The 27,255-nt window shown below is 38.7% G+C and overlaps 1 protein-coding gene across 3 annotated transcripts; it reads right to left on the reverse strand.

Annotated features, from left to right (window-relative positions):
- Positions 1-3,015: 3,015 nt before the first annotated feature.
- On the reverse strand, positions 3,016-25,726 carry stxbp6l (syntaxin binding protein 6 (amisyn), like). Of its 3 annotated transcripts, none has more exons than XM_085432962.1 (7): positions 25,522-25,721; positions 20,355-20,522; positions 13,091-13,221; positions 12,678-12,909; positions 12,478-12,576; positions 3,961-4,118; positions 3,016-3,812 (listed from the first exon to the last, which is right to left on the reverse strand). In XM_085432962.1, exons 2-7 carry the CDS (start codon positions 20,506-20,508, stop codon positions 3,789-3,791), a joined length of 798 nt encoding a protein of 265 aa, XP_085289088.1. In that variant the 5' UTR covers positions 20,509-20,522; positions 25,522-25,721; the 3' UTR covers positions 3,016-3,788. The 3 variants fall into 3 exon arrangements, with proteins under 3 accessions (XP_085289088.1, XP_085289087.1, XP_085289089.1); XM_085432961.1 differs by having other exon boundaries at positions 12,678-12,996; positions 25,522-25,720; XM_085432963.1 differs by lacking the exons at positions 3,016-3,812; positions 3,961-4,118 and adding an exon at positions 10,941-11,243 and having other exon boundaries at positions 12,678-12,996; positions 25,522-25,726.
- Between the last annotated feature and the right edge of the window lie 1,529 nt (positions 25,727-27,255).

Consider the following 27,255-nt stretch of genomic DNA (forward strand, 5'->3'; position numbering starts at 1 on the left):
GGGGGGTCGGGGGGCTTTTGTAGTCATATTTGGTTAGTGTTGGAAATTGAGGAGAAAATCAGCTTTATATTTCATAAAATTCTATTTGTGACTAACTCGGACAAATTCTAAGTAGCCTCTTAATAATAATTTTATAAATAGTTATTCTGTGTGAACCCAGTTGAGGCCAATTTTCAGTGACATACTACTGCCCTCTTGTGATAAAAGTATGAAACCAAGCACAAGATCATCACTGTGTCCTAATGGTATTCCCTTTACTCATCAGAGTAGAAGATTACTCAATTTTAGTTCAGGTAAATTCAATTTAGTTTTACTTGTCAGTGTCACTGTTTTATTTGACATATTTTGTTAGAAACATGAATTACTTCAACATCTTGCTGTTTGCTGCATAACCTTAATGGAACAAGCTTAACCAGAGCCCTGTATTTGAGGAGTTTCTGCTCTTTCATTTGTATAACCTCTCTGTGGGTTTCTCAGATCTAGGAAATATTATAATATGTTTTCCCATCATACCATGCCCCCTGCTGATCTGTGTCCACAATAGCTCTCGGGTGAATCAGGCTGGTCAAACAGTGAACCATGAAGATGTGGGTCACAGCTGTGCCCGCTACCCTGGAAACATCTTCTTGTCAAATCTGCATAAATTATGTAATTTGTTTTTACAGAAGAACCAGGATAAATGATTATACAAATTTTTGGATTAAAATATGTGAATACACACACACACACACACACACATACAATTGATATTCCCACTACAGAACTGAATTGCCTCTGCAGTGGGTGCATATGTTTGAATCTGCAAGGCACATCTTGGAACATATCTGAACATATCTGAATGGGAACATCTTTGTTCTTTGGAGAGTTATGTATGAGTTGTAAGTTGGGGCTTTTAGTCATTTTGAAGGTATTTAAGCATATTTGTGTCCATAAGCCATATTGATTCTGATACTGATAAAAGTACAAGGTAAACTGAGTGAAAGTTCATCCTGGACATATATACCCTGCATGTATAACTGACTGTGACTGTGACAAATTATTATGATTATTATAATGATTCTGATAATGATCAGAATATGATAATGATTACATTGTTGTAAGGTAACTACAATATTAGTTTAAAAAAATACAACAGATACACATATTTGTAGCTCAAATGTCAGTTAAATCTGTTCAATATTGGAACAATATGAGTATGGCACTTTAGCATTTCCTCACTGGAACCGCCCACATGTGCTTTTAGTTAAACTGAATAAATAAAAGTTGGGTTAAGGGCATTAAACTCAGATGCTTCATCAGACTTTAAGACTTTGAGAAATAACTGCACAGTCATCTGCTTGACATTGATATGTGTAAGAGCTTAATGGCATTGACAAGCACATCATATGCCAAATGGAAATTATGTCCTTCAAGTATCTCACAAACTGCAACAGGGAGAGGTAAGCACTGTAGCTCAATGAAGGTAAACAGAGGCCTGTAAGCTAGAGGAGAGTGCTGTGTGGCCTGACAGCAGTATGATTCTACTGACTGATTCGGTGGGGCAGCTCAGCCCCTCAGCCAAGTGCTAAGACATGCCCATCACTATGTGTTACACCGATTAGCGTCACATGCATGATGAGGGAAGAAGAAATTTGTCATCATTTACATCATTCCATGCACATGAAGCTGCAGCCAGTGATGGGTCCAGTGCTTGTCACATCCCAAAGGCAGTGTACAAACCCAGTGGAAGGATTGTGGGGAGGGAGGGAGGGAGGGGGGGGGGGGGGGGAGTTGTCACCGTAAACAAAAAAAAATTGTTTTCTCAGAAAAAGAATGGAGACTCTTGCTGATCCATCAGGATCCGTCATTATGTGTGATCAGTAAATTGGGGTACATCATGAGACTTAATCTTCACCCAGATGCCATCCACATACCTGAACCAACGACTTGGTGGTGTTCCACTGTGACCAACACCATCCCCACAGATAGAGTGTCCAGGGAAGCAGAAAAGCGTCATATCAAGAAGGCCCTGAGCAAATGTGGTTATTTGGTCAGTGAAAATAAAACCACTCTGTTATATTATAGTGTATACTATATATTGTAAGTTGCTGGACCTCTCTAAGGTCCAAGCTGTTTAAAAGGTGAGGTAACTGTGCTGCTGGGGTTGTGCCAGCTGGTGTCCTTCCTGGGCTCTGGGTCTGTTAGCTGTTCGTAGGTTCCTCTGGTGCTTTAAGCTTCTCATCCTGGCTGTTTGTGCTACTAGGGTGGGTCTGGCATGAGCTTTCTGGCCTCTTTCAGATGTTGGTGGAGGCTTTTGGGCTGTGGTGAAAGCCTTTTTTCACGTTTTCTGGCTCTATGCACTGGTGTGCATTGTGAATCGGTCCTTATCTTTACTCTGCGTGACATTTCTGGATTCGTGTTGCTTTCTTTCACCACCATAAGAGCTGGTGTTTGGACCTTTGTGATTTGGGTGGCCGTAACGGGAATGGGGGTGCCTTTTTTTCTCTCTGTCCTGGTGTGGGTGTTTGTTTGTTTATTTATTTTTATGCTTCCTTTTTAGCTTATAGGGCTGATGTCCATTACACTGGACAAATTTTAATGGACAGACACTTACAGAGCTCTTTTACTCTAACTGAACACTCAAAGTGTTTTTTACTACAAACGTCATTCACCTCACCTAAGATTATGAGACTTGGATGACTAAGAACCTACACAGAGGACCTCATTCACCTAATCATGACCTATAGGTTATCTGTAGATCATGAATAGGTCATGACCTACCTCTGACTCCTAAGAAGAAAAAAAGACAGCCAATGAAAATCAGGAGGTTCTTTGTTTACCTTTAAAAAAATAGTGTCTCCTTCACATCTTTTGTACTGTGAGACTAATATGTGGACTATTTTTTATTTTTTTTACTATTAGAGGAACAGCTGATACCCTGTATAAGCTCAACATGTTTTTATTTAATTAGACCACAGAGAAGAGTTGATAGGTTTGAAGAAAAATTTCAGACATACCACATATATAAAATGCCACTAGAAGCAATAAAGAAAACATTTAATAGAAGTTGGGTTAGAATGAGTCAGTCTGATTTAAGTAATCCTCTATTCACTGCTGTGAGTCTTCTAAAGGCAGCATTTAAACATCCTTAAGGTACCCTGTACCCTAACCACTTAAACTAAACCATCGTACCTTTACTCCACTTTCTAAGACAATACTAACATGGACTAAATGACATACACAGCACAGCAGCGTAAATACAGCGTGACACTTTGATGTTCAGGAAACATAATGTGAACATAGTAGACAACACATTAGACACTGGACAGTGAGTGTACATACACACGCACAAAAAGACAACAACTGATAATGCCAGACTGAAGAAGACTATGAAATATACAAATTAAAGCACATTAAATCAACATAAAATCAAACTAAATCAAATGGAGTAATTAATGCCATTCACTGAGAGCAGTACTAATTTTTCTCTGGAGTGGCTTTCAAATAAATTTCAAGGCTATTGTACAAAAGCTAAAATACAAAAGCTATTTTAGAACAACACAAATGTTAAATAAATCCACTTTTTCCTTTTCATAAAAGTATCTGACAACAGACAAAACACAGTTCATGGGATATTTACCTATGGGCAGAGGCGCCCCAGAACACAGGGACATATTATTTAGTTGTCTTTGATACATTTAGTTATAATAGAAACAAATTAGTAACATCCTGGAGCCCAAGAGTAAATCTTCTTATATTCTTCTTATTAGCATCTTCCAGAGTTAGCGGTATTCTCTCTCCAGTACACTCTACTTTGAATACTTCAGGGCTAGCTGTATAGGAAATAGAACAACAGAAATAAAAAATGTATGGCAGTTAAATTTTGACAAACGATTGTGCAAATATGGGTTATCTATTCTACTATCTATACTATATACAATTTTGAATGATTAATCTAGCAGAGAAGGCTGCATATGTTACCTTATGAGCAGTGTCTGCAAACTGCTGGACTTTGTGTGTCAGTTCCACAGTTTTGTCCTCAGCACGAGTTAGTCTGTCTCCACGCTCGCCCAGAGTAACATTCACCCTCTGGACTAAATTACCTACACTTCTGCCTTTGGCACGGTTCCGCATTTGACCTGTTTATATACACACACATACACACACAAAAGGATATTGAGAGAATTTTATACTTGTCCGTTTAGTAAGAAAATAGTGGACCAAATACCTTTACAATATGTCAAGTATCTTAAACTTAGGTCCATATTTCTTGAGCTTCTGAAAATCAGAGACTATTTTTAAAAATTGTTGTAATTTCTAAAAACTAGAAGCCATACTTTTTCAAAACTGCACTTAATCTGATTTGGATTTTTTCTTTCTTTTCTTGATTTGTTTTTTGGTTGTTTGTTTGTTTAAAATGTAATGAACAGAAGTGGACAGAGGCAAAATGACAAAAGAAAGAATCACTGCCCAAATAATTACTGTAACCATAACCTAACTGTATAACAGCTAGTCCAATGCTGTATGTGACCCAGGTCGGTATGGCGTAACTAAAGGCTGTAGCAAACCCACGGGACGTTGGGTGTGGGTATTGTTCCAGGCGCAGGGAGTGCAGGCCCTCACATACTCCCTGACATCTTTATCCAGAGTATCCCACCAGAAATACCTCATGAATAAAGAAATGGTCTGACTGTTCCTTGAATGGCCAGTATTTGGCCAGTATGAACCCAGTCCAGGACGGGATGCTGCTGGCACAAAGCGTTGATTCACTGGACCAGTTCCCAGGTCAGTTTCAGTCTCCAGCAATGTCCGGCTATGTACCCAATCTTGCATGTAGAGGGGAGGATGGTTGGGAGATACAAATGATCAGTTCGGAGACGAACTGGTGAGAAAGTGTGTCCTGTTTGTCATTACGAGAACCTGGGCAGAAAGAAATGGGAAAAAATGTGCCTGGTGTGCCTTTAGTCTCTTAGGTATTCTAAGGTGAGTTAAGTTCTTGTGAGCAGCCCATATGGTGAATGGTTGCTCCATTGTCTCCAGCAGGTTTCGCCACTCCTCCAGGGAGGTTTAACTGCTAATAGTCGCCCACATCATAATTTCTCTGTACAGGGGTGAGGCGACGAGAAAAAAAGGCACAATGGAACATTGGTGGACGTGAGGCATGTTAAGGGTGAGGCTACCGGGCTGTAGTTGCGTATAAACCATCTGTAGAAATTGGCAAACCCCAAGAACCGTTGAATATGTTTCCGTGATGTGGGAGTTGGCCATTCCTTGACCGCTTGGGCTTTGGCCGGACCTGCCTTCACCTGCCCTCCTACCAGGATGTAGCCCAGAAAAGACACAGACGGTAAGTGAAATTCACAATTTCAAGCTTTGACATAGGATTCGCTTTCAAGGAGGTGCATGGACATGAGCTTGGTGTTCCTCGAGTTTTCAGTAGATCAGAACATCATCCAGATATACAAAAATGAATCTGTTCAAAAAGTCTCTAAGAATATCATTCACAACAGCTTGGAAGACTTGGGGCATTGGTTAGCCCAAAAGCATTACCAAATATCTGAAATGTCCAAGTGGTGTATTGAATGCAGTCTTCCATCATCTCTCTGTCTTATGCGAATCAAATTATATGTGTTGCAGAGGTTGATTTTGGTAAATATCGTGGCACCATGAAGATGTTTGAAAGCAGAGTTCATTAAAGGCAGTGGGTATTTGTTTTTGACTGTAATGTCATTCAGACCCCTATAATCTATGCACAGATGAATGGTTCTTCAAGGAAGGGGAGATTATGCCTGCTGCGAGAGATTCCTGAAAATATTTTCCATGGCTGCTCGTTCAGGCCAGGACAAGATGTAAAGACAGCTAGTGGGAAGAGAGATCCGGGGAGGAGTTCAATCGCGCAATCATTTGGTCTGTGAGGTGGAAGTGAGATGGCATTTTGTTTACTGAAAACCTCCTATATGTCATGCTACTCAGATGAGATGGTAGAGAGATCTGGAGTGGTGTTGTTATGGGCATGAGGTTCTGCATATTCGGGTGGGCACACGGAGGTGAGACAGGTTAAGTGACAGAACCGCGATGGAGGCAAGTTACAGTACTGGAAGGGGAGCAGGAGTGACAGGAACTGGAAGTGCGTGAGCCAAATGCCTGTGGGGTCTGTAGTTCTTCTCAGCTTCTTTTTCTTTCAGGCGGTTGTCAATCCATAGGGAAAGGGAAACTAACTGCGAAAGAGGCAGGCTAATCGTGAAAGACGAGCTGATCTTTCATGGTTTCATTTAGCACTTGCAAAAATATCCCCTGTAACATCCGATATGGCCAGCCAGTGGGGTGGTTTGGTTTAAACTAGATTAAAACCAACAATGCTCTTAAAATATATATATATTAAAATAAAATAATTAAACATGCTCAGCGAAAACGGGTTTAGCTACATTCTGGACCATGTCTCCAGAATGCACTATCTAGCAAGCTGATTGGAGACCATAACAGTCAATCAGAATTTTTGCATCCAATTCTTTGATTGGATGGTTTTGTGGCACACTTATAATGGTGTACAGAGAGTTGTACGTGCACTGAGCAGAGATGTTGTGAGTGCAAACGACAGACTGAGAGCAGGTCAGCAGATGTCTGTCAGCACACAGAGCAGAGATCTGAGCAAGAGCAAATGCCAACAACTAAGCGAGAGGGGCTGTTATTGTGTGTGTATATAGATAATAGCAAAAACTGAAATACATTTCTTGCAAGCAGCAATGAATTTTGTTCGCTCAAATTAAACTTTTGTTACCTCATAATAATTTTCTCCTCAACATGCAACATTCGCACTTGCAAATTGAAATAATAACGCCATATTTTTGGATGTATTGGTTTCTGCAGTCTCAACTCTATCACAATGTAAAATACACTTTTTGACATCACTGTACGCACAGTACACAGCAACACCAAAGTCAAATAATGACCATTAATAAGCATTCTTAAAAAGAAAGGGGATATGGTAACATACGAAGGTGAAAAGATGTATAATATTATGCTTGCCCAAATTTGAAGGTATTGAAACTGAAAGCAGCTAACCTGAAAGAGAGGGTCATAGCTAAACTGGGAACTGGACCATCCAAGGCTGATTACCAAGACTATGTGAAGTACCCTCTAAAGGTCTACTAGAAGATAGTATGGAGAATCAACCAACTGGGACCATCAGTAAGAACAAGCAGCTGATGTACACCACAGCAACAGTGATCCTTGAGATGCTTGGCTACAAGTTAAACAGGCACAAGAAGAAGGAGACTAGAGACCAAGATCAAGGCAGCACGAACAGAAACTAGTTAACTATCCTAGCTGTAGAAAGGTATGAGAATGGGTTCCAGTGCTCAGTGGACAACATCAGGCCCTAGCATAATTCATGCCTACTGGATAAGATGCACCCAGAATGGCTAACCAAAGAAAGAACAGCCCTTATCCTCAAGGATCTCCGCTAAGGACCAGTCTTATCCAAATACCAGCCAATAACCTCCCTCAGCACAACATGGAATGTCTTGTCAGGCATCATAGTGGCCATGATGAACTGGCACATAGCTCAATACACCAGCAGGGCCCAGGAAAAATATATAGAAACACCAGTAAGACCAGACTGACCAACCTGTGTATTGCCTGGACTGAATAAAAGAAAGCCTCTATGACTCAATGCCTCACACATAGACCCTAAGAGCGTTTATCTGAAATTTGCTGAGGAATGTGATGAATAACAAAAGAGGCCAAGTTCAAACCAATTTCATATGTCACCATCAAGTGCAGGATTTGCCAAGGAGATACTTTATCCCCACATTAACTCTGTGGTTAGTTCACCACGGAAGAAACAAACGATAATTGTCTGTCTTCCTGGACTGCACCGTGCGCATTGAAGAGACTGGGAACATCAACACTGAAGTTTACTGGAAGCCCACACACACAGACCAGTACCTCCTCTTTGACTCCCACCACCCTCTGGAACACAAACTTGGAGTAATCAGGACCTTACAACACTGGGGAGAAAATGTTCCCTCTAAGCCTGGAGGGAAATAGAGGGAACACACACATGTAAAGGAAGCTCTCAAAAACATGTGGTTATCCTAATTGGGCTTTCATCAAGTCAGCAAAGATGCACAGAAAAGAAGATCAGACACCAGCTGGGGAGGATAAGAAAGACAAACGCAACAACATTGTCATCCCCTATGTGTCAGGGCTTCGCTGTCTGGAGGTGAGGAAGAGCGGACCCAAATGCAGGACTCACGGGCTAGTGTGGAATGAAGATGGTGTTTATTATACAGAATGGATGAACAGAACATGAGACGGATGACTGGCTGATTGACTGACTGAAAGACTGACTGAACTGAACCGAACTGGAACATGCGAGGTAGACAACGTTAATGACTAGACAATGAACTGGTGGAAACCGATGACTTAAATACACAGACTGATGAGGATGATAATGAGAGACCGGTGAGTACACAGCTGAACATAATGTGGCTAATAACACATATAGTGGAACTAGAACATAATACACAGAGACAGAAAGTTGGCACAGTGAAACACGAGCATGTAGAAAATAAACTGAACATGAACAAACTGAAGTTGCTGGGTCAATGACCCAGGAACCCTGACACTATGTAGCCGGTGTATCCGAAAAACTCAGGAGAGTCTTCTCCAGGCACGACATCCCAGTTTACTTCAGACAGAAACTGGTTCATCCCAAAGACAAAACACACAAATCTAACAATGTAGTGTATTCTGTAGTGTAGCAAGGAATGCACAGACCTCTACATTGGAGAGACCAAACAGCCACTTCATAAACACATTGCACAACATAGAAGAGCCACCTCCATGGGACAATACTCGGCTATCCATCTGCATCTAAAGGATAAAGGTCACTCTTTCGAGGATGCCAATGTTCACATTTTGGACAGAGAAGATGGTTTGAAATAGGAGTGAAAGAAGCTATCTAGGTCCACTGTGAACGGCCATCTTTGATCAGAGGCAGTGGTTTACGACACCAACTGTCTGCCATCTATAATCCAGCTTTGAGATCTCTTAACAGACGCCTTAACGCCCACTCACATTCTGGGAAATCACATGATAGGGTGGGGCTAGATTTCACCATGAGCTCACCCGAAACCTTCGCTGATTGTGACCCACACCCCTTTTCACACCTTGGCTCATGTGATTAGGTAGAGGATCCTTAGGGGGTTCATTGTCGTCGTCGTCCCCCCCTCCCCGGGACACTCAAACAGGGATTAAATATGGGACTCTTCACCGTTTGACCTTAGAACTGAAGAAGCTTCTTGGATGAGAGGTGAAACATCTTCAAGCAACTTAAAGAAGTCCAGACGCTTTTTTTCTTTCCAAGCTAACTTCAACTTATACACCAATATGCTGATAACATTTTGAAATGCAAGTCTACTGATACAAACAAATTCATACTATTACCATCATCCTCTGCTAGCATTATCAATAGCAACACATTGTTAAGCCATTGCTGTGGAACTGTTTACTTTTAATTGTGGTGCAGCTTGGCATGTGTCCCATCCATTACACTGGCCCTATTACTGGTTTCAGTGGAATGCTGTGCTCACTCTTAGTCACAGAACTAATGCCAGCTATTGTATGAACCTCCCTGAAACAAACAAAGTCTCCTTTCATGTCAGGATCTCATTACAAAGAGGCCTTTCTCTGGCAACAGAAAGGTGGAGCTCAGCAAGAACAATAGACAAAAAGACAGAAGGGAAAATGACTATGAGACATGCTGGGGATACAATGAGCTGAGGAGTCCCAGTGCCATAACATTAAGACAGGAAGAAATCTATGAATCAAAGGGTGTTTTTTGAGCTGTACAATAGACCTAGTACCAATTTCAGAAAAGGATCGCCATTTCATTAGATCTATTAGAATCATTTGGAGGAATTTCGTGGATTGAAATATTAGGAGTTCCTGTGAATAAAATGTAAAAAAGATCTTATATCAGCATCAGACAAACTCATGATTTGTTTAGTGCATGCTGGGGGTGTACAATAGGATACAAGTGTTTTTCTAGTTACTGACCATTCACAAGACTTCAGTATACAAGGCACATTTAACCGTACATTCATACAGTGTTTTATTTCATACACCTTATCTATGTCACAGGCAATTTAGAATCAGTTAACAAGCATGTCTTTGGACTGTGGGAGGAAGCCAAAATACCCTATAACCTATTCCACCACCATACCACTTCAGTTAGAATACCACTAGTGTTAGATTCACATTTAATTTACCTAACTTGAGCTATCATTTACTATCCATTTAATGCCTCCAATTTGAGTTTCATTTTTTCACTATCAGCAAAAAATGGATTAGCATTTACACAGCATTTGAGTGGTCTCATTGACTCTTCAAAATGGCAGCAGCCTTGTCAAAGCGAGAAGAAATTGTGTTAAATAAAAAAGGATATGGAACACATTACTTATTACAGAGCTCTCCAAAAGTTGATTCTGTTCATTTGAACATAGTGTTTTCAGTGGGAGAAACGTTTTGTCACTCATCCAAGTGACTTCTTCAGTCTCAGCTGACTGCAGGTTTCCCCAATCTTATAAACAGTACATTTGTTTAATGACTGAAACTAGCACCACTGAAGGAACAGTGGGATGGGAGGATAGTTCCTTCATCATAATTACAGAGCTGCTTCTCACAGGATATTGATATTGTTAACACTTTTATGAAGTGTTAAATTTATAGCGGGTAAAACATGTATTTAACACCTGCAGCTTGCATGTATTATTTTAGGGTCTAAGGTACTGTTGGCATGAAATTCCCACCAGATGCCAGTAACAACTCATCTAATCCACACATGCGAAGAAATCAAACTATAGATGTCCATAAATTATGTCTAATAATGAGAAATGACACAGGGAAAAATTATTGAACACCCTTACTGAAATTTATTTAATCCTTTGTACAAGATCCTTTGTTGATGATGATAGCTTCAAGATGCCTCCCGTGTGGAGTAACTAGTCACATGCATTGCTCAGGTGTGATTTTGGCCCATTCTTCCACACAGTCTTCAAATCTGGAAGGTTCAGTGGGCTCTTTAATGAACTCTGAGCTTTAGTTCTTTCCATAGATTTTCACTTGGATTTAAGTCAGGTGATTGGCTGGGCCACTCACAGCTTTATTTCCTTTCTCTGAATCCAGTTGAGAGTATCCATGGCTGTGTGTTTGGGATCACTGTCTTGCTGAAGTGTCCACCCTCATTTCATCTTCATCATCTGGGTAGATGGCATCAGATTTTATCAAGAATGTCTCAGTACATTTTTTCATTCATCCTTCCTTCAATTATATGAAGGTGTTGATGTATATTGCTGCAAAAGGTTGTGTTTTTTGGGTAGATATGCAGTGCCTTTTGACCGTCAAACATGGTGTGTATTATGGCATCCAAAGACTTCAGTTTTAGTCTCATCTGACTAGACTACATTCTGTCAGTAATTCACAGGCTTGTCTAAATGTTATTTATCAAACTTTAAACCCACTTCAACATGCTTCCGCAATGATACCTTGCTTGGTGACCATGCACACAGGCAACGGGAATTGTACCTGCCTGTTCCTGTTCTTTCTGTAGTGCTCTGTAAGTGGTCTATGGCTCTTGGACAACTCTTCTGATAATTTTTTTCACTCCTCTATCTGAAATCTTGGGGCGAGCATGTGGTCAAGGCCAGTTTATAGTGAAACAGCCAGACCAAGTTTTAATTCATTTGAAAGTCTAATAAAATTTGGCAACTGTGCCAACACAGTGCAGAGCAGCTACCCAGAGCTCGATTATCTTGTTAATAATTTTACATCTTGGCTGAGTACAACTCTGGATACTGCGGTTGCTCTAAAAAAAGAAAGTATCAAATCAGAGGTACTTGACTCCCTGGTATAACTCTCAAACATGTACCTTAAAGCAGATAACTCATAAGCTGGGGATGAAATGGCGTCTCATTAATTTAGAAGAGCAAAATGTTACTTTTTAGCAAAATTATAGGCTAATCTCCAACCTTCCTTTTATCTCAAAGGGTTAAGGTTTTCTTAAAAGACTAGTTGTAAAACAGCTTACTGATCATCTGCAGTGTGGGCAGTGGTTTATTTGAGTCTGTTTCAGTCAAGTTTCAGAGCTCATCGCAGAACAGAAACAGCTTTAGTGAACACATAAACTTCTTATGACAGGACTCATCTCTGTACTTTTTCTGCTAGACCTCACTGCAACATTTGATACTGTTGACTATAGTATTTTATTACAGAGATTAGAGCATGCTGTAAGTATTACAGGTTAGCAGTATTGACAGATTTAAAGATTAACTGTAATTTGATATATAACTACCTTCAGTCTGGGTACTAAGGGAAGACCAGTATAGATTAAGAAATCTTTGGATGTCATGTTTCCCATAATACAGACAAAACCCTCTTTTCATTAAACCCGTTAAAACATTAAACCTCTATATGTTCCTTTAGTCACTATCTTACCTTGACCTGGTGAGGGACTTTGGTTTGAAACCATCAAGTTTTTTACACGATTCAAGAAGGCTTTGCAGCGATAGATGACCAGATTCATGGTGCAGGCATCTAATTGAACAAACATAACACATTACAACAAAACAAAATTTTAACAAAAAATCTGTTAAGAAATAACTTTCATCATAACCTCAGTAACCATGAGACACTACCTTGTGTTAGTTTGGACTGGCAGTTAATGAATTCTGTGTGTTTGGGAAGAACAAAGCTCTTCCGTCGTGCCTGTAGGTTTTTGGATTCATAGGTATCTGGGTGACCAGCTCCTGCCAGTTCTTGATCACATTTATCAACTCGTCCCTGCTGGCTTGCCTTTCCCAACTTCCTTGACTTTCCCAGACCACCTGCTTTCCCCTCCCAGTGGGTTTGACAGGCGTGGTACAGGATCTGGACAAAAATACACTTGTCTGCTGAGGAGCTAGCCACCCACTGGTCCACAGCATTGTCAAAAACCAAATCAAACTCTGGGCTGTCCTGAAGAGGAGGACACAGGAAAACAAACAAAGCTGGCAAACAACTGAATGCATATGAAATGTAATGTAAGGATACAACAGGTACTGCTGCTGACCTTGTTGGGGTTAATCCCGTTGACCTGTTTGAGTTGTTCAACTGTCCACTGGGACCTCCTGATGAAGGAGGAGGAGCCTCCAAACCGCTTCACCTTGGTGATGAGAAGCTGAGGAGGTCTGGTGTTGGTGACTAGGAAATAAATGCAAACCACAATATCAGAATTTAAAGCTTGTAATAATAATTTTACTAACACCAGAGATTTTGTTCTGATCATTTTAAACTAAATTTTTTAACATAAAAAAAGATACTTGATAACCAAAGAACTGAACATTTAGAGTAGATTTCTTTTCATTTAGATGGTAAGAAATTCCCTGCCCTTGAAGACTACAAAAATAATACATTCATTAGAAGCTTTGCAATTTGCAAAAAGAGCTTGTGCACAGTGTTACTGGAGGCCAAGGTAATGCCATCCAAGCATCTGGCTAGATATCATATTTTGAATATTTGACTGAGGACTGAGTACAATAACTTCAGTTTTATCTGAATTTATAAGTGCATCATCACCAGCAGATTATTTGCAAGTGTTCAGTTTCAGTAATGAACAACAAATGAATAGAAGCAAACCCAGCAATGCATCTTCCATTTATGCTCCTGGAGGTCATAGGCCTCAAAAATCACTTAACACTCATTTACTGTTTCACCTTTTTAGTTAGTTTGTTAGTTTTTTTGATTTGTTCAAATCAATGTCACCTTCATAAAATGTTAAAGTAGTTTGAGTCACTGCACCTTTCAAGAATGCTTTTTGGTACAGCATAACGTCTGGCTGGTGGTGTTGTGTTTGTTGAAAAATAGTTGACCACTGTCAATGTCAATGTAAGTTCTCCTTCAATGTCTTTTGCAGACTTTCTAGCAAGAGCAAGTGTTGGAATTGATATTTCTTATATTGTCATTTATGCTTAGAAATACATAATCATTTGTATGCTGATAAGAATCATATCCTTATTAGGTCTGATAAGATTCTGTGTGCATTTGTGTACCATGAGATGAGAAGAAGCAGCCTCGACGTTATAATTCCATTATAGCTTTTGAAACCAGACTGTTCTGTTTCTTGAGGTGCAAGACTTCCCACCTTTAAATGTGCATTTGAGATATGACATATTGCAAGTTCCTGTTTTTATAGTTTAGCAAGACACTTGCTTCTGTTTTTCTGCATACCTCATACACACAGTTTAAGTTCATTGTAAGGTCATATGTCTATGTATAGTATGGCTGGAAGAACACACACATGCACCTACACACACCCACACACACAGAATGTTGTTCAGATATGCCTGTTTAAGAATGTCACGTGTATTTGTAATTGCATATTCATGAATGATTGCTTGCTGACAATAAAAAGGGCTGTAGCGAAGGAATAAGTTGAAGTTGGCTAAGGAAAGATGAAGGCCTGGGCTGACTTCCCTCGCGAGCCACAAAGACAAAGAGCTCTATCTTGTCTTGTTTTGTCGTGTAGTTATTGGTGTCATGTTCCAGCGGGGTGTGTGTGTGTGTGTGTGTGTGTGTGTGTGTGTGTGTGTGTGTGTGTGTGTGTGTGTGTGTGTGTGTGTGTGTGAATGGACATGGTCATGGTCATGATGGGAGGGGTTCACTGCACCCTGCTGGGATGGTTGTTCGTTCCAGAGTGTGTGGCTTCATGTTCAATTCAGTTTTATCTATACAGCTCCAAATCACAACAAGTCACCTCAAGGAGCATTATATTGTAAGTAAAGACCCTACAATAATACATACAGAGGAAAAACCCAACAATCATATGACCCCCTATGAGCAAGCACTTTGGCAACAGTGGGAAGGAAAAACTTCCTTTTAACAGGAAGAAACCTCCAGCAGAACCAGGCTCAGGGAGGGGTGGCCATCTGCAGCGATCGGTTGAGGTGAGAGAAGGAAGACAGGATAAAAGACATGCTGTGGAAGAGAGTCAGAGATTAATAACAAGTATGATTCAGTGCAGAGAGTTCTATTAATACATAGTGAGTGAGAAAGGTGACTGAAGAAGAAATATGGAATCTGCTGGGAGATTCCATAATGGGAATCCCCCAGCAGCCTACACCTAAGGGGGGGATTCAGGGTCTATGGAGCCCTGCAAGGGACATGGGAGATCTCGCAAAACAAACTCGGGATCTCGCAAAACTTTTGCGATATTTCACTAAAGTTGAATTCCAACAATGGCGGCAGCTACTTAGTTGTAATATTACTCTTTCTGGGTCACAAAATAAACTTTTAAGATATTTTGAGGCGCGAATGTAGTTGTGTAAATGTCAAATATCTGCTCGGTTTACAAGACATCACATATTTGCAAAAGTGCTCCGACATTTTCGGAGATCTGACACCCACCATCTCGAAGCTAACGGGAGGTCGAGACCTAGTACAGGCGGGAGGAACACCACTCTCCCAGCACATCGTGCCTTGACCTCCCGGTCGGCTTCGAGCTGGCGGTCTCCGAAGAATGCGGCTAAAACTTTTGCGAGATCTCACAAAACTTTTTCACAAAACTTTTGTGAGATCCCGAGTTTGTTTTGCGAGATCTCGCAAAAGTCCGTCTTAATTTTTTTTCTCTCCCATGTCCGTTGCGGGGCTCCATAAGGGTCACCTGATCCAGCCCTAACTATATGCTTTAGCAAAAAGGAAAGTTTGAAGCCTCATCTTAAAAGTAGAAATAGTGTCTGTCTCCTGAATTCAACCTGGAAGCTCATTCCATAGAAGTGGGGCCTGAAAACTGAAGGCTATGCCTCCCATTCTACTTTGAAACAACAAGTAAGCCTGCAGTCTGAGACCAAGGAGCTCTAATGGGGTGATATGGTACTATAAGGTCATTAAGATAAGATGGGGCCTGAGTAGGAATTTGAATTCAAACCTAGATTTAACAGGGTGCCAATAAAGGGATTCTATACTGTCTTGAATATGATAATCTGCTAATGGGACAAATAAGTAGCCATGAATATTGTATTTTGATTATTATACATCAGAAAATTGTGAAGCCTTTATTTTGACACCTGGATAGACAGGGAAGCTTTTATTTTGACATGTCTATAGACAGGAAACAGGAAGTGCAGAGAACAGTGGGAATGGCTATCCCTTTGTAATCATTTGTGTTGAATCCAAAACAATCCTTCAGAGGAGTCCTTCAGAAAGCAATGGTTCTAAGTTCTTGCAGTTCTTTGTATATTAGGTAATTAGTAATAGGGTGTTTTGTGACATTGTTTTGTACCTTCTTTGAAGTGCAGTAGTTATAGGTCGTAGCCTCTGAGCTAATGATAAAAGCGTACACTTACCAACTACCTGCTCATTTTTCATTGTATTAATGTCAGACTGTATATCTACAGGATACTTATTTTGTAGTCTCCTATGTTAGTGCCTAACTATACTTACATGCTGATTATATGAGATGAGGAAGCCTGGATAGGTGATAATAGAATGGTTAATTCCATATTCTTAGCCGATACTACCATAAAAGAAATAGTAGCAATCGTAAAAAATTGTAAAAACAAAAAATCTACTGATTGTGATGGTATAGACATGGTCATAATTAAAAAGACAATAGATTGTATAAGTACTCCTCTTTGTTATATTTTTAATCTTTCGCTACAGTCAGGAGTATTCCCTGACAGAATGAAAGTGGCAAAAGTAATACCATTATATAAATCAGGAGATAAGCATAGTTTTAACAATTATAGGCCAGTGTCTCTTTTATCACAGTTTTCAAAATTGCTAGAAAAACTCTTTGCACAAAGACTTGATAGTTTTATTGAAAAATATCAACTAATACATGAAAACCAATTTGGATTTCGTAAAAATAGGTCAACGGCATTAGCGTTGTTGACTTTTATTGAAGATATTTCATCTGCAACACATAATAATAAATATACAGTGGGAGTATTTGTTGATTTAAAAAAAGCTTTTGATACGATACAACATTCTATTTTGATTTCTAAATTGTATAACTATGGAGTGAGAGGAGTAGCATTGAATTGGTTAATGAGTTATTTAGACAATAGGTTGCAATATGTTTATTATTTTGGCAATACTTCTGAAAGACTGAAGATTGTATGTGGTGTTCCTCAAGGTTCTATTTTGGGACCTAAACTCTTTAATTTATATATTAATGATATTTGTGACGTATCTAAAAGGTTAAATTCGATTTTATTTGCAGATGACACAAATTTTTATTGCTCTGGAGAGAATTTGAAAGACTTGGTTGAAATTATGACTTCTGAGATGTTAAGAATAAAAAAATGGTTTGATGTAAATAAATTATCTTTGAATCTGACAAAAACGAAATATATGATATTTGGCAATCGTGTAAAGGAGGATAAAGTCATTATGTTTATAGAGGAAGAATTGATTGAAAGAGTTACTGAATTTCGTTTTTTGGGTGTAATAGTGGATGAGAATTTGACATGGAAATCTCATATTGAACATATTAGAAAGAAAATGGTCAAAAGTATTTATATTTTGGGTAGTATAAGAGATTTATTAAATTATAAAACAATGCGTATTTTATATTTTTCTTTGTTTTTTTCATATATCAACTATTGTGTTGAAGTTTGGGGGAATACATATGAGAATACCATAAAACCTTTAAACCTATTACAGAAGAAAGTTATACGAATAATTCATAATGTTAAATATAGAGAACATACAAATAAATTATTTATAGAATCAAAATTATTAAAATTAGGAGATTTAGTGAAATTACGGACATTATTAATTATGTTTAAGGCTAAAAATAATATTTTGCCTTTTAAGTTACAAAGAGTATTTTTGATGTGTTCAAGGGGAGAAGAGAATAGAAGGAAATTTTATTTTAAACATCAGTTAGCCAGGACTACACAAAGATTAATGAGCACAACGGTTAGGGGTATAAGACTGTGGAATTCACTTCATTATAACTTAAAGAATTGTATAAATTTACAATGTTTTAAAAAGTGTTATATGTTTAAAACGATAACTCAGTATGAAGAATGCGAATGAATGTGATGTTGGTTTGGGATTCGACCGGAGAGAAATGTCAATATTAGTTTGTTCCTGATTTTTGGTGCCCACCGGTGATATAAGTTCGATGGTAGATAGGGGGCAGGGTTTAATAAGAATATTTTCTTCTTCCTGCTCCTTTTCACACATGGTTGTTGTGTTTTGTTGACAGAAGATGTGGTTGTTTTGTTTGATTTGTAGTACCAAGTGTGAAATAAATAAAAATGAAATGAAATGAAAATGAAATGAAATATGACAGTCCTTTGTGTTTTTGTGTTTTGTATGTGTTTTTCATCACTCCAGTTCATGATGTCATTAAAGGAGCAAGTATGCTTGTCTTCATGGCTCTTGAAAAGGAGTTTTGCTGGCTGTTTATCTATGCTCACATTCAGAGAGTTCAACACATAGAGAGAACAGTACAGAAGCCAATATTGGAGAAATATGCTCTCTGTTTCTAGTCCCTGTCATTATGGTTGCTGCAGCATTTTGGATTAACTGAAGGCTTTTCAGTGTGTGGTTGTTGTTTTTTTTAGGAAATCCTGATAATAACTCCAACTTTTATCTGAATTTAGAAGCAGAAAATTAGAGGCCATTCAGGTCTTTATGTCTTTAAGACATTAGTGCAGTTTAACTAATTGGTGTGTGTTATCTGGTTTCATGGATAGATAAAGTTGGGTGTCATCTGCATAGCAGTGAAAATATATGCTATGCCTTCTGATGACATTGCCTAAGGGAAGCATCTATAATGTAAACAGAATTGGTCCTAGCACTGAACCCTGTAGAACACCATAATTGACCTTAGTGTGTGAAGATTCCATTTACATGAACAAATTGGAGTCTATTAGCTAGATATGATACAAACCACTGTAGTGCAGTACCTGTAATACCTACAGCATGCTCTAATTGTTCTAATAGAATATTATAGTCGACAGTATTGAACGCTACACTGAGGTCTAGCAGGACAAGCACAGAGATGAGTCCACTCTCAGAGGCCACAGGAAGAAGATCTTCCGAGTAGCGGGTGTTTCTTGGGTCAGCCCAGTGACCCTGATCTTGGTTCACACCAGGGTGGTTGGTCTCTACTGGGGTTGGCTGTCCAATGCCCATGGGACTCTCCCCCCTTGGTCGTTTGTGCCCCATCTAGGGCCTCACTCCTTCTCCTGCTGGATGGGCACGCAGATATCGGCGAAATGTGTGGCCTCAGGTCTTCAGTACTCTTTGGGGCTGTGGTTCTCCCGGATCCATCTCGTTCTGTCTTTGGCTCCTGGGGGATGTTATCGTGGCTTACCAGCCTCATTTTCAAAGATATTTTGTGAAACAGACAGACACACTCACTCACTCACACATGCACTCGCTCACTCTCAACAGGCAGAGGAAAACTGAGGACTAAATACACAGAGGTTAATTGTCACAGACCCAGTACCATGATAGAGTGTGTCGCATGCTTCCTGTTTTATTTTTGATAGTGTGCTATTTTATTTTGATAGTGCATTATGTTCAGCTTTATTTCCCTGTCCTGTTAGTCTGATTAGTTCCAGCTGTGCTTCCCCTTCCCTCATTATCCTCCATGTATTTAATACTCCGTATTCCCCTGCCTGTTGTCATCCCTCGTTGCTGTTTGTGTCACTGTGGTTTTCGCGCTACTCCTAGTTCAGGTTCTGTTTTCTTGTTTGTAGTGTTTGATTTTACTATAGCAATAAAAGCTGCCTTCCTTAGTTTACCCCTTATGTTTAAGTCCTGCATTTGGGTCCAGCCTTTACCTGCCACACAGCCAGCGTTGACAAATACTACGTGCAGGTACATATCACACACATGACTTTGTTTATATAAGATCCTAACGCATGCAGAGACTATGCGTTAGTCTCTGCTATTTCCATTAACATATATAAAAAAAACAAGCTTGCAAAAGTGATGAGCAGTGTTGGTCTTTTCTTAATATACATTAATACCTGTTTTAATTCACATATATCAAAAATTATTTATGTTTCATTTTTTTCCTAAAAAGAAATTTTATTTTTCCCTGTCTCCAAAAACTATGGAATAAGATCATGATTGAGATCTCACAGTATTAAAGTTGTATGACATATTCTCTGATATTAATGAGGTTTTAAACAAAAACAACAACAACAACAAAAACCAATATTTTGAGATGATAATTTCTCAGATTTGAGTCACAAAAATATGAATGTGCCCTGTCTGATTTTTTTTATGACTCCAATGGCCTCACTAGAACTTCAACCTACAGTTTTATTTTTTTTAATCAGAAACATAGAGTGCCTAATATAGACTTTTACCTGATATACAGATGAATGTGGCATAATCCCCCTTAGGTCCAGTAGGCAGGAAAGCCATCCTCTTTTTTTTCCTCCTCCTCACCTCCACCGCCACCAGCATCCGCTCATCACGAGGGATGAAGATCTCTTTGTTAATGGCAGACTGAATGTTCATTGTTGTCCAGAAACCTACACAAATAAATTATATACATGACTGTTGTTGTTATCCCTGGTTAGGAATAATTACCATCCTATCATTACATCTGAGAGAGGGCAAACGGACTTAACATCCAGCCTTTTATGTTTGAAGTCATACAGAGCGGAGTTTATGTATATGTGTTTTTGCTAATAATAAATCATCTTTAATTCTTAATGAAATATAATTAAAGTATAAGTCTGATTAATATGATTAATGAGAAATGCAATTTGAATAATGAAATCTTTCTAATACTTGAGTTCTGACCTCCTGGCCTTTAACTGTGATTTGATGTGTGTGTGCCTCTGTGCTGGGACTGTTTGTACCAACAGGAAATGCAAACTTAGCACACAGCCTAGACTTTGCCTCAGGCCTTTAGTGCAAATATTCACTGAATGTCTGACTTTAACATGTATGGCTGAATAAGAGAAATTACATTTAGTATATTGTAATTGAAAAACAGAGTGATGGATTTAATAATAAATCATATTAAAGTAAAACATGGAAAAGAATCTTTAAACTACATTTTAAATCATGTTAAATTAAGGTCACACAAATAGGTTCTATAAATAGGGTCTGGCTGGACATGTGGTGACTAGATTTTAACACAGATGATTAGATGTCCAGAGAGAAAAAGAGGGAGGAGAGCGAAGGGGAGAACACATATAAAAACTAACACTAGTTCTTGTGATGGCCAGAAGGCATCATCTGAAGATTTGGCTCTGAGAGTCCACAGATATGCCAGATGAGCAACCACTGCTCAAACAATGTGGACCCACTAATTGGGTCTAATTGTAATTTTGACTTTTTCTCTTCGCATTTTTTCTGTGTTGGATTATAAGTTCAGGAGGATTTAGATTTCCATCGTTTCCTAATGGATTACAACTTCCAAGAACTGGACTCCTTTCCTGTATATTCCCACAGAGATAGGTGCGTTGTTGCAAAGGCGTGCCCATTCGCTCCAATCTCTTTGTCCTCAAGGATCAGAATTAAATCAGTTTAGGTTAATTAGATTTAGTCACCAAGTTCACAGATTTAATAGATTGCTGCTGATAATGGATCTGACTGAGGTGAAACCTTGACCAGAGGGCCACCCTGGCAAGCATGCTTTCAGAGGGAGGAAGATCGACATCCAGAGGAACTGAGTAGCAGTCAGGGTGAGTCTCCTTCCCTGCTCCATTTGTTTGCTTACTGGGTAATACTCATAGGATCAGAGATTAGTGCTTTTATATAGAGATTCAGGATTGCGTGTGCCTGGTTGAAGATCAACAAAGCCACTCTCAAAGGACCTCCAATACCAGGATTCACCATAGCAGCAGGTAATTAAAGAGCCTCTATCCAGTGGACCACGGAATGTAAACCTGAGTCAGTCCTCACCATGATATTTAAATAAAAATAAAAAATAAAACAGAAGGGGGAGTTATTTAATTTGCTAGGGTCACTTTGTCATCATTATAGGCAGAATAAAAGTTTGATACAAAATATGTAATATTTAATGTCTGCTGTCATACATTGATTTACATTTGTTTCTTTTATATCTCATTATTCAGCTGGAACCTGACATGCTATACAAGTGGTCTCCAGCATAGACATGGTTTCCAGAATGGAGCCTAGCATGTGCCTGCCTGAGGACAGGGCAAAGATTCACACTGTAATTTTCACTGCACCTTTCATAATGTTGCTTGACATGGTTTAATGACAGAATATCAATCTGTGAACACATTTCGACATGAAATGTATTCGGGTCACAACCTGACTGTGTATAGCCTATATTTAATAAATCACTTTAAAATACAGTTTCTTCATTTTAAAAGTCTCAAAACTTATTTCAATCTCATTTTTCGTCATTGGTCAGCCATGTAAAACACAACTTAATGTGTAAGTAAGGTTCAGAGAGCTTTTCTTTGGAAAATAATGTTTTTGGGATACATCCACAAATAGAATAGGCGGACTATGTTAAGCTCAGACAGTCTGTTACCCCAGTGACTGTTTAACCCTCTCAGGCTCAAATGAAACTTTTTGTTTGCTAATGCACAACCAAGTCCTGCAGTGGTACTTCTGAGTGAAAAAAAACTCATAAAATATGTATGTGGGGTAATCAGGTTGTTAGTTTTTAACTGTTGCAAATCGGCAACGCCTGCCTCGAGAGGGTTAAGTTAACTCTCTTTCTAGGACAGAAAAATCCAGTTTTCCTCAGTTCAAGGTTAAAAAACCAATAGTCCTTATCTAAACCTGCTGCTTGGAATAGGGGCCTGCAGTTGAAATAGTTATATCTTTCTTTTTTTGTAAAATGCTATAATCAAAGTGTTTTTTACTGGTATTTTCCTTAGCTTTAGGTGGTTTGAGACCACACAAAGTCTATATGGGGCAGGGGTTTGGGTTTTTTTTTATATCCAGATGTGCTAGTTCAGCGGCCTACTGAAATGACCCCCTCATCTTATTGGGGGTTGCTGTAGCTCAGGAGGTAGAGCAGGTCACCTACTGACTGGAAGGTTAGTGGATCATTGGCTCCTCGAGTCTGCATGCCCAGTATCCTTGGGCAACATACTAACCCCAAGTTGCTCGTATGAATGTTTGTTAGGAAGCACTAAAGACTTAGAAGAAAAGTGCTTGTGTGAATGTGACATGTTGCATAGAGCACTTTGAGTACACCAGGTGAGTAGAGAAGCACTATATAAGAATCAGTCCATTTACCATTTTATTGAGGATATCTAATTGACATAATGCTTTCCCTAGCTGCTCACCCTAACCATTAAAAATGAATTCCTAATCTTAACCCTTAGCCTAAACCTAACCATTACCTAATTGTAACCCTGATACTAAAACCTAAAAGAGCCTCAGGAATGTCTTCAAACTCGCGGGGACAAGCATTTTGTCCCCATAAGTAACTGTTGGTCCCCACAAGTATAGTGGCATGCCAATTTTCTTTCATCACAAACGTATGTAAACATGGTACACACATGCACACACACATGCATCCCACAAAAACATTGTTGATTTACATGCATTTTTGAATTTTTGTGTTCCAGGTGATTTTTGTATGTTTGTTGCATGTTTGTTTTTTCTTACAGGTGCAGCAGTTGGTGATACATGCATGTTTCTGTGCATTTCTATTTGTGCTCTATCGTTTTTTCTTCACCTGCCTGTCCTGCCCTAGACACTGTCTTACTGTATACCACGTATAATGTAATAAATGAAATAACACGAATAAGAGGAACCTATAGAGAATTTATAGAGCTGATCTTGGAAAAGCAAAATGTGTTTGGCATGACAGTGTGTTCAGATCATAATTCTGACTGCAAAAGCTGCCCGACAGAACAGGATGAAAAAAGTAAAATTAAAAAAAACCTAATAAAAACCTAATTCTTATTTATTACAAAAAGGCCAAAACCATTTGTCGTGTCATAATCGGTCACACTGATAGAAAAATCTCAGTTACAAGTGGCATCTTAGAGATTATGTGAATATAAATATATTTTGTGAATATGATTAATACTGAGTGAAAACAGAACTAAATGCAGTGTCTTAAAATCTAGTGTAATGTATTTGCATTTGTTAAGCAATTTTCTAGTCTTACTTATCATTTATGGCACTCAAGACTAAAAATCACATTCCAGCTCTTCAGGTTCAGAACCTCTATAATTTTTACTGAAAATCAGCGATAAATGATTCTCGGTTATTCTATCCAAATAGCAAAATGACACCAAGTCAGGTTCAGATTGGAATCCACTTGCATGATGGGCTGGATCATCATAGATCACAAGGATCACAGACTTAAACCAGGTCAGGCCTGTGTCCATTTTGTCTCAAAACAACAATATGTTTGCTTTTACTAATACAACTTTATATATTCTTTAAAAATTTAGAAGGCTGCCCTTCATTATTTAGTTAAATGTGAATCAGTTAACTCTAAACACAGTTTAAAACATTTCTGCTTTTTTAAAATATTTTTTTCTGTCAATCTTCACTAATAGCAGACAACATCAGACACTACAGTTACAGGTGTTTCTATCTTTGAGACACCTTTAGTTGCTCTGCCACATTTGAGAAAGCATTTTGCTATTATTTGTATTTCCATAAGATAGCAACAACTTATATATATATCAACTTTGGAAATTATGAAAATGACTCAGTGATTGTGAAATTAATCATGGCCCTGTTTCTTTCCTTCTTTGTACCCATCTTGTTTTTGAGCATTACAGAGTCCCTGAGGGACTCATCCCTCACAGGATTGTTTTACATTATTGTTCATCACTCAGTAATCTATGTGTGAATCACTGGACATTGGCAGTTTTTCTTATCATCCAAAATGTACATGTTTTGGGAAACAATTTCTGAAACAAAGATTTTCTCTGGTGAGCCAATTCAACAGCTGCATATTATCAACAATATTATAATATTGTTGTTATCACTGACCTATATTTACAAGGTGAGCGTGACCTGGGTTTATAAATGCTCATTTTAATGATAAATGGAATGGTCCTTATATAGCACCCACTCAAAGCTCTTTATATAACATGTGTCATTCAACCATTCGCACAAGCACTGTTTTCTATACTTTTTCCAACAAAGGTGCTTTCAATCTAGCATTCATTCTTTAATTTGGCATGCAGGTTTGCCCCCCACCCGAATCCTATTTTATTCTAATGCTTCATGTTTGACGGGATGTTTTCTGTTTTTGTTTTTGTTTTTTTGTGTTTTGGTTTTTTTTTGGGGGGGGGGGGGGACAATTAAACACAATGAACAACAGTGAAATGACAAAGTATTCAGATCTTTGTCTTCAGTAGAGTACCACCATGCATTTACCAAACAAAGACTTTCATTGCCATAGTTATAAACAATGTTATTGTTTTCAGCTGCTGTGCAGCTACACTTCAAATAAATTACATCTTTATAAGACAACCAACCCAAAATTGCATGAAACAGTTAAGTCAAACATGGCTAATACGTTTTTCACTCATTTACCAAACTTAAGTCTAAATGTTATCCTACCCGTTCTTGTTTTTCTTCTGTTTCCAAATCCTGGACTGGTCTTTGTTTCTACTCCAGTGAGACTCTTGTGTTAGTACAGATGTTCAGTTAGTATGTGGTTAAATTGATCAAATACTTCCAAGGCTTCAGTCCTGAATTTATACCCAGGCACACTAAGTGGCGTGCCTTGCTGTGAAGGCACACAGCAACCATAGTCCATCCCATTTCAAAAGGCTGACAGGCACATGGTATGAGCCAGAGAACAGACAGTTGCTGTCTCAAAAACTGAGCTTTCCGTGGAAGTCTTCATTATTACACATGTGCAAATCTTTATCAGCCAATTAGAATATAGTGAAATTATTTAATTTTAATAACTATATATATATCTATATGATGTGACACTGCATCACTCCATGAACACATGAGACAAAAGCCACTACAACCCCAAAGTTTTCTGAACTTTTCTATACATAACAATTAACATACAATGAATAGCTTAAATAATGCTATGTAACTATAAAATTATTTTAAAAACAAGAATACAATATGCCAAAAAAATAATGAAGTTAAAACCAATTTAAAAAAAATAAATAAGAAAATTTAAATAAGCTAAAATTGAAATGACCTAATCCCATAGGGAAATTCATATGTCTGACATAGCTCATCTATTAAAGCCTGATGGTTGTGGGTGCGAATGATTTTCTATATCTCTGAATTTATTCTGTGAATTTTATTTTATTTTTTCCCAACAGAGAGAGGAGTACTGATGTTACTGTTGTTGTTTTAAAGTGGCTGAGCAGAGTTATTCAGGATGCCTTCAAATATCTTTAGAGTGCAATTTTACACCATCTCCTACCACTGGAAATGATGTGATATATAACAATGCAAATATTTTCTAAATCAGTACAGCAACAACTGAGTTTAAAAGGGCTTACTAAATGGTGTCAACATTATAGCTGTAATGTATTCAGTCTTTTCTAGTCTTTTAACATGGACCCAATAAACAGAAGCCAGCATAGCAGAAATATGGTCTTTCTAGTTCCTGTCACTACTTTCACTGCAGCATTTTGGACTGAAGTCTTTCTTGGGATTTTTTTTTTTTTTTTTTTGTGATAACCTGTTTTCTGCTTGGATCACTGAATCCATCAGACGTTTTAGGTGGAGTCCAATCGCCAAACAGAGAGTAGTTCAGGAGTTCAGCAGTGGGGCTAGCGGAGGTGACAAAGCAGTTCTGGTACCAGCTGCATGCCCAGCAGCAGAACAGATCTGGAGGCCACGCAATAGGCAGGCGACTGAGGAGGCGTGACCCGGGAGGTGGCCTGGCAGGAGGCCAACAGTTACTGTATAGCACGTTAGTCAGAGGCCGGTGCCTCGAAATCCTACCGTTGTTGGTCACCTGCTGTTCAGCTGGAATGTTATTATTGTTATTTACAGACAACCCGAACCATCACTGTGCTCGAATAATTTAGTGGGAGTGGCCATTCCATAAATTAATGTCTGACATTAAAAACCCAACCGCTTCTGATGGCGTTCCCCCTCCCTAGTTTATAAGTAGATTAACTGTTGCAAAAGCACTGCCAATCTCTTTTAAGTTTTCAAGTACAGATTGCTGTTGGTCTAGCTGTCCTCAGTCAGTTGTAATTTATTAGCTATTATGACTGTTGGGGCAGAACACGGTTCAGAAAAGGGGTAGGCCTGTGGCATTCAAACATGCATCATACGCCTCCCACAATTCAACCTTTCACCTTTATTTCA

The sequence above is a fragment of the Copadichromis virginalis genome, linkage group LG15 (assembly GCF_057382275.1).
Source record: "Copadichromis virginalis isolate Kocher_CV1m ecotype Utaka linkage group LG15, C_Virginalis_male_GT1.1, whole genome shotgun sequence".
NCBI classification, from domain to species: Eukaryota; Metazoa; Chordata; class Actinopteri; order Cichliformes; family Cichlidae; genus Copadichromis; species Copadichromis virginalis.

Bases quoted from the DNA above. Each gene is read 5' to 3' on its own strand.
- stxbp6l (XM_085432961.1), bottom strand. From the start codon at position 20,508: ATGAACATTCAGTCTGCCATTAACAAAGAGATCTTCATCCCTCGTGAT. The intron at 12,997-13,090 runs GTCAGCAGCAGT...CCTCCTCTTCAG, and splicing joins ACGGGATTAACCCCAACAAG to GACAGCCCAGAGTTTGATTT. The intron at 4,119-12,477 runs GTAAGATAGTGA...GTATATAAACAG, and splicing joins AAGTCCCTCACCAGGTCAAG to GTCAAATGCGGAACCGTGCC.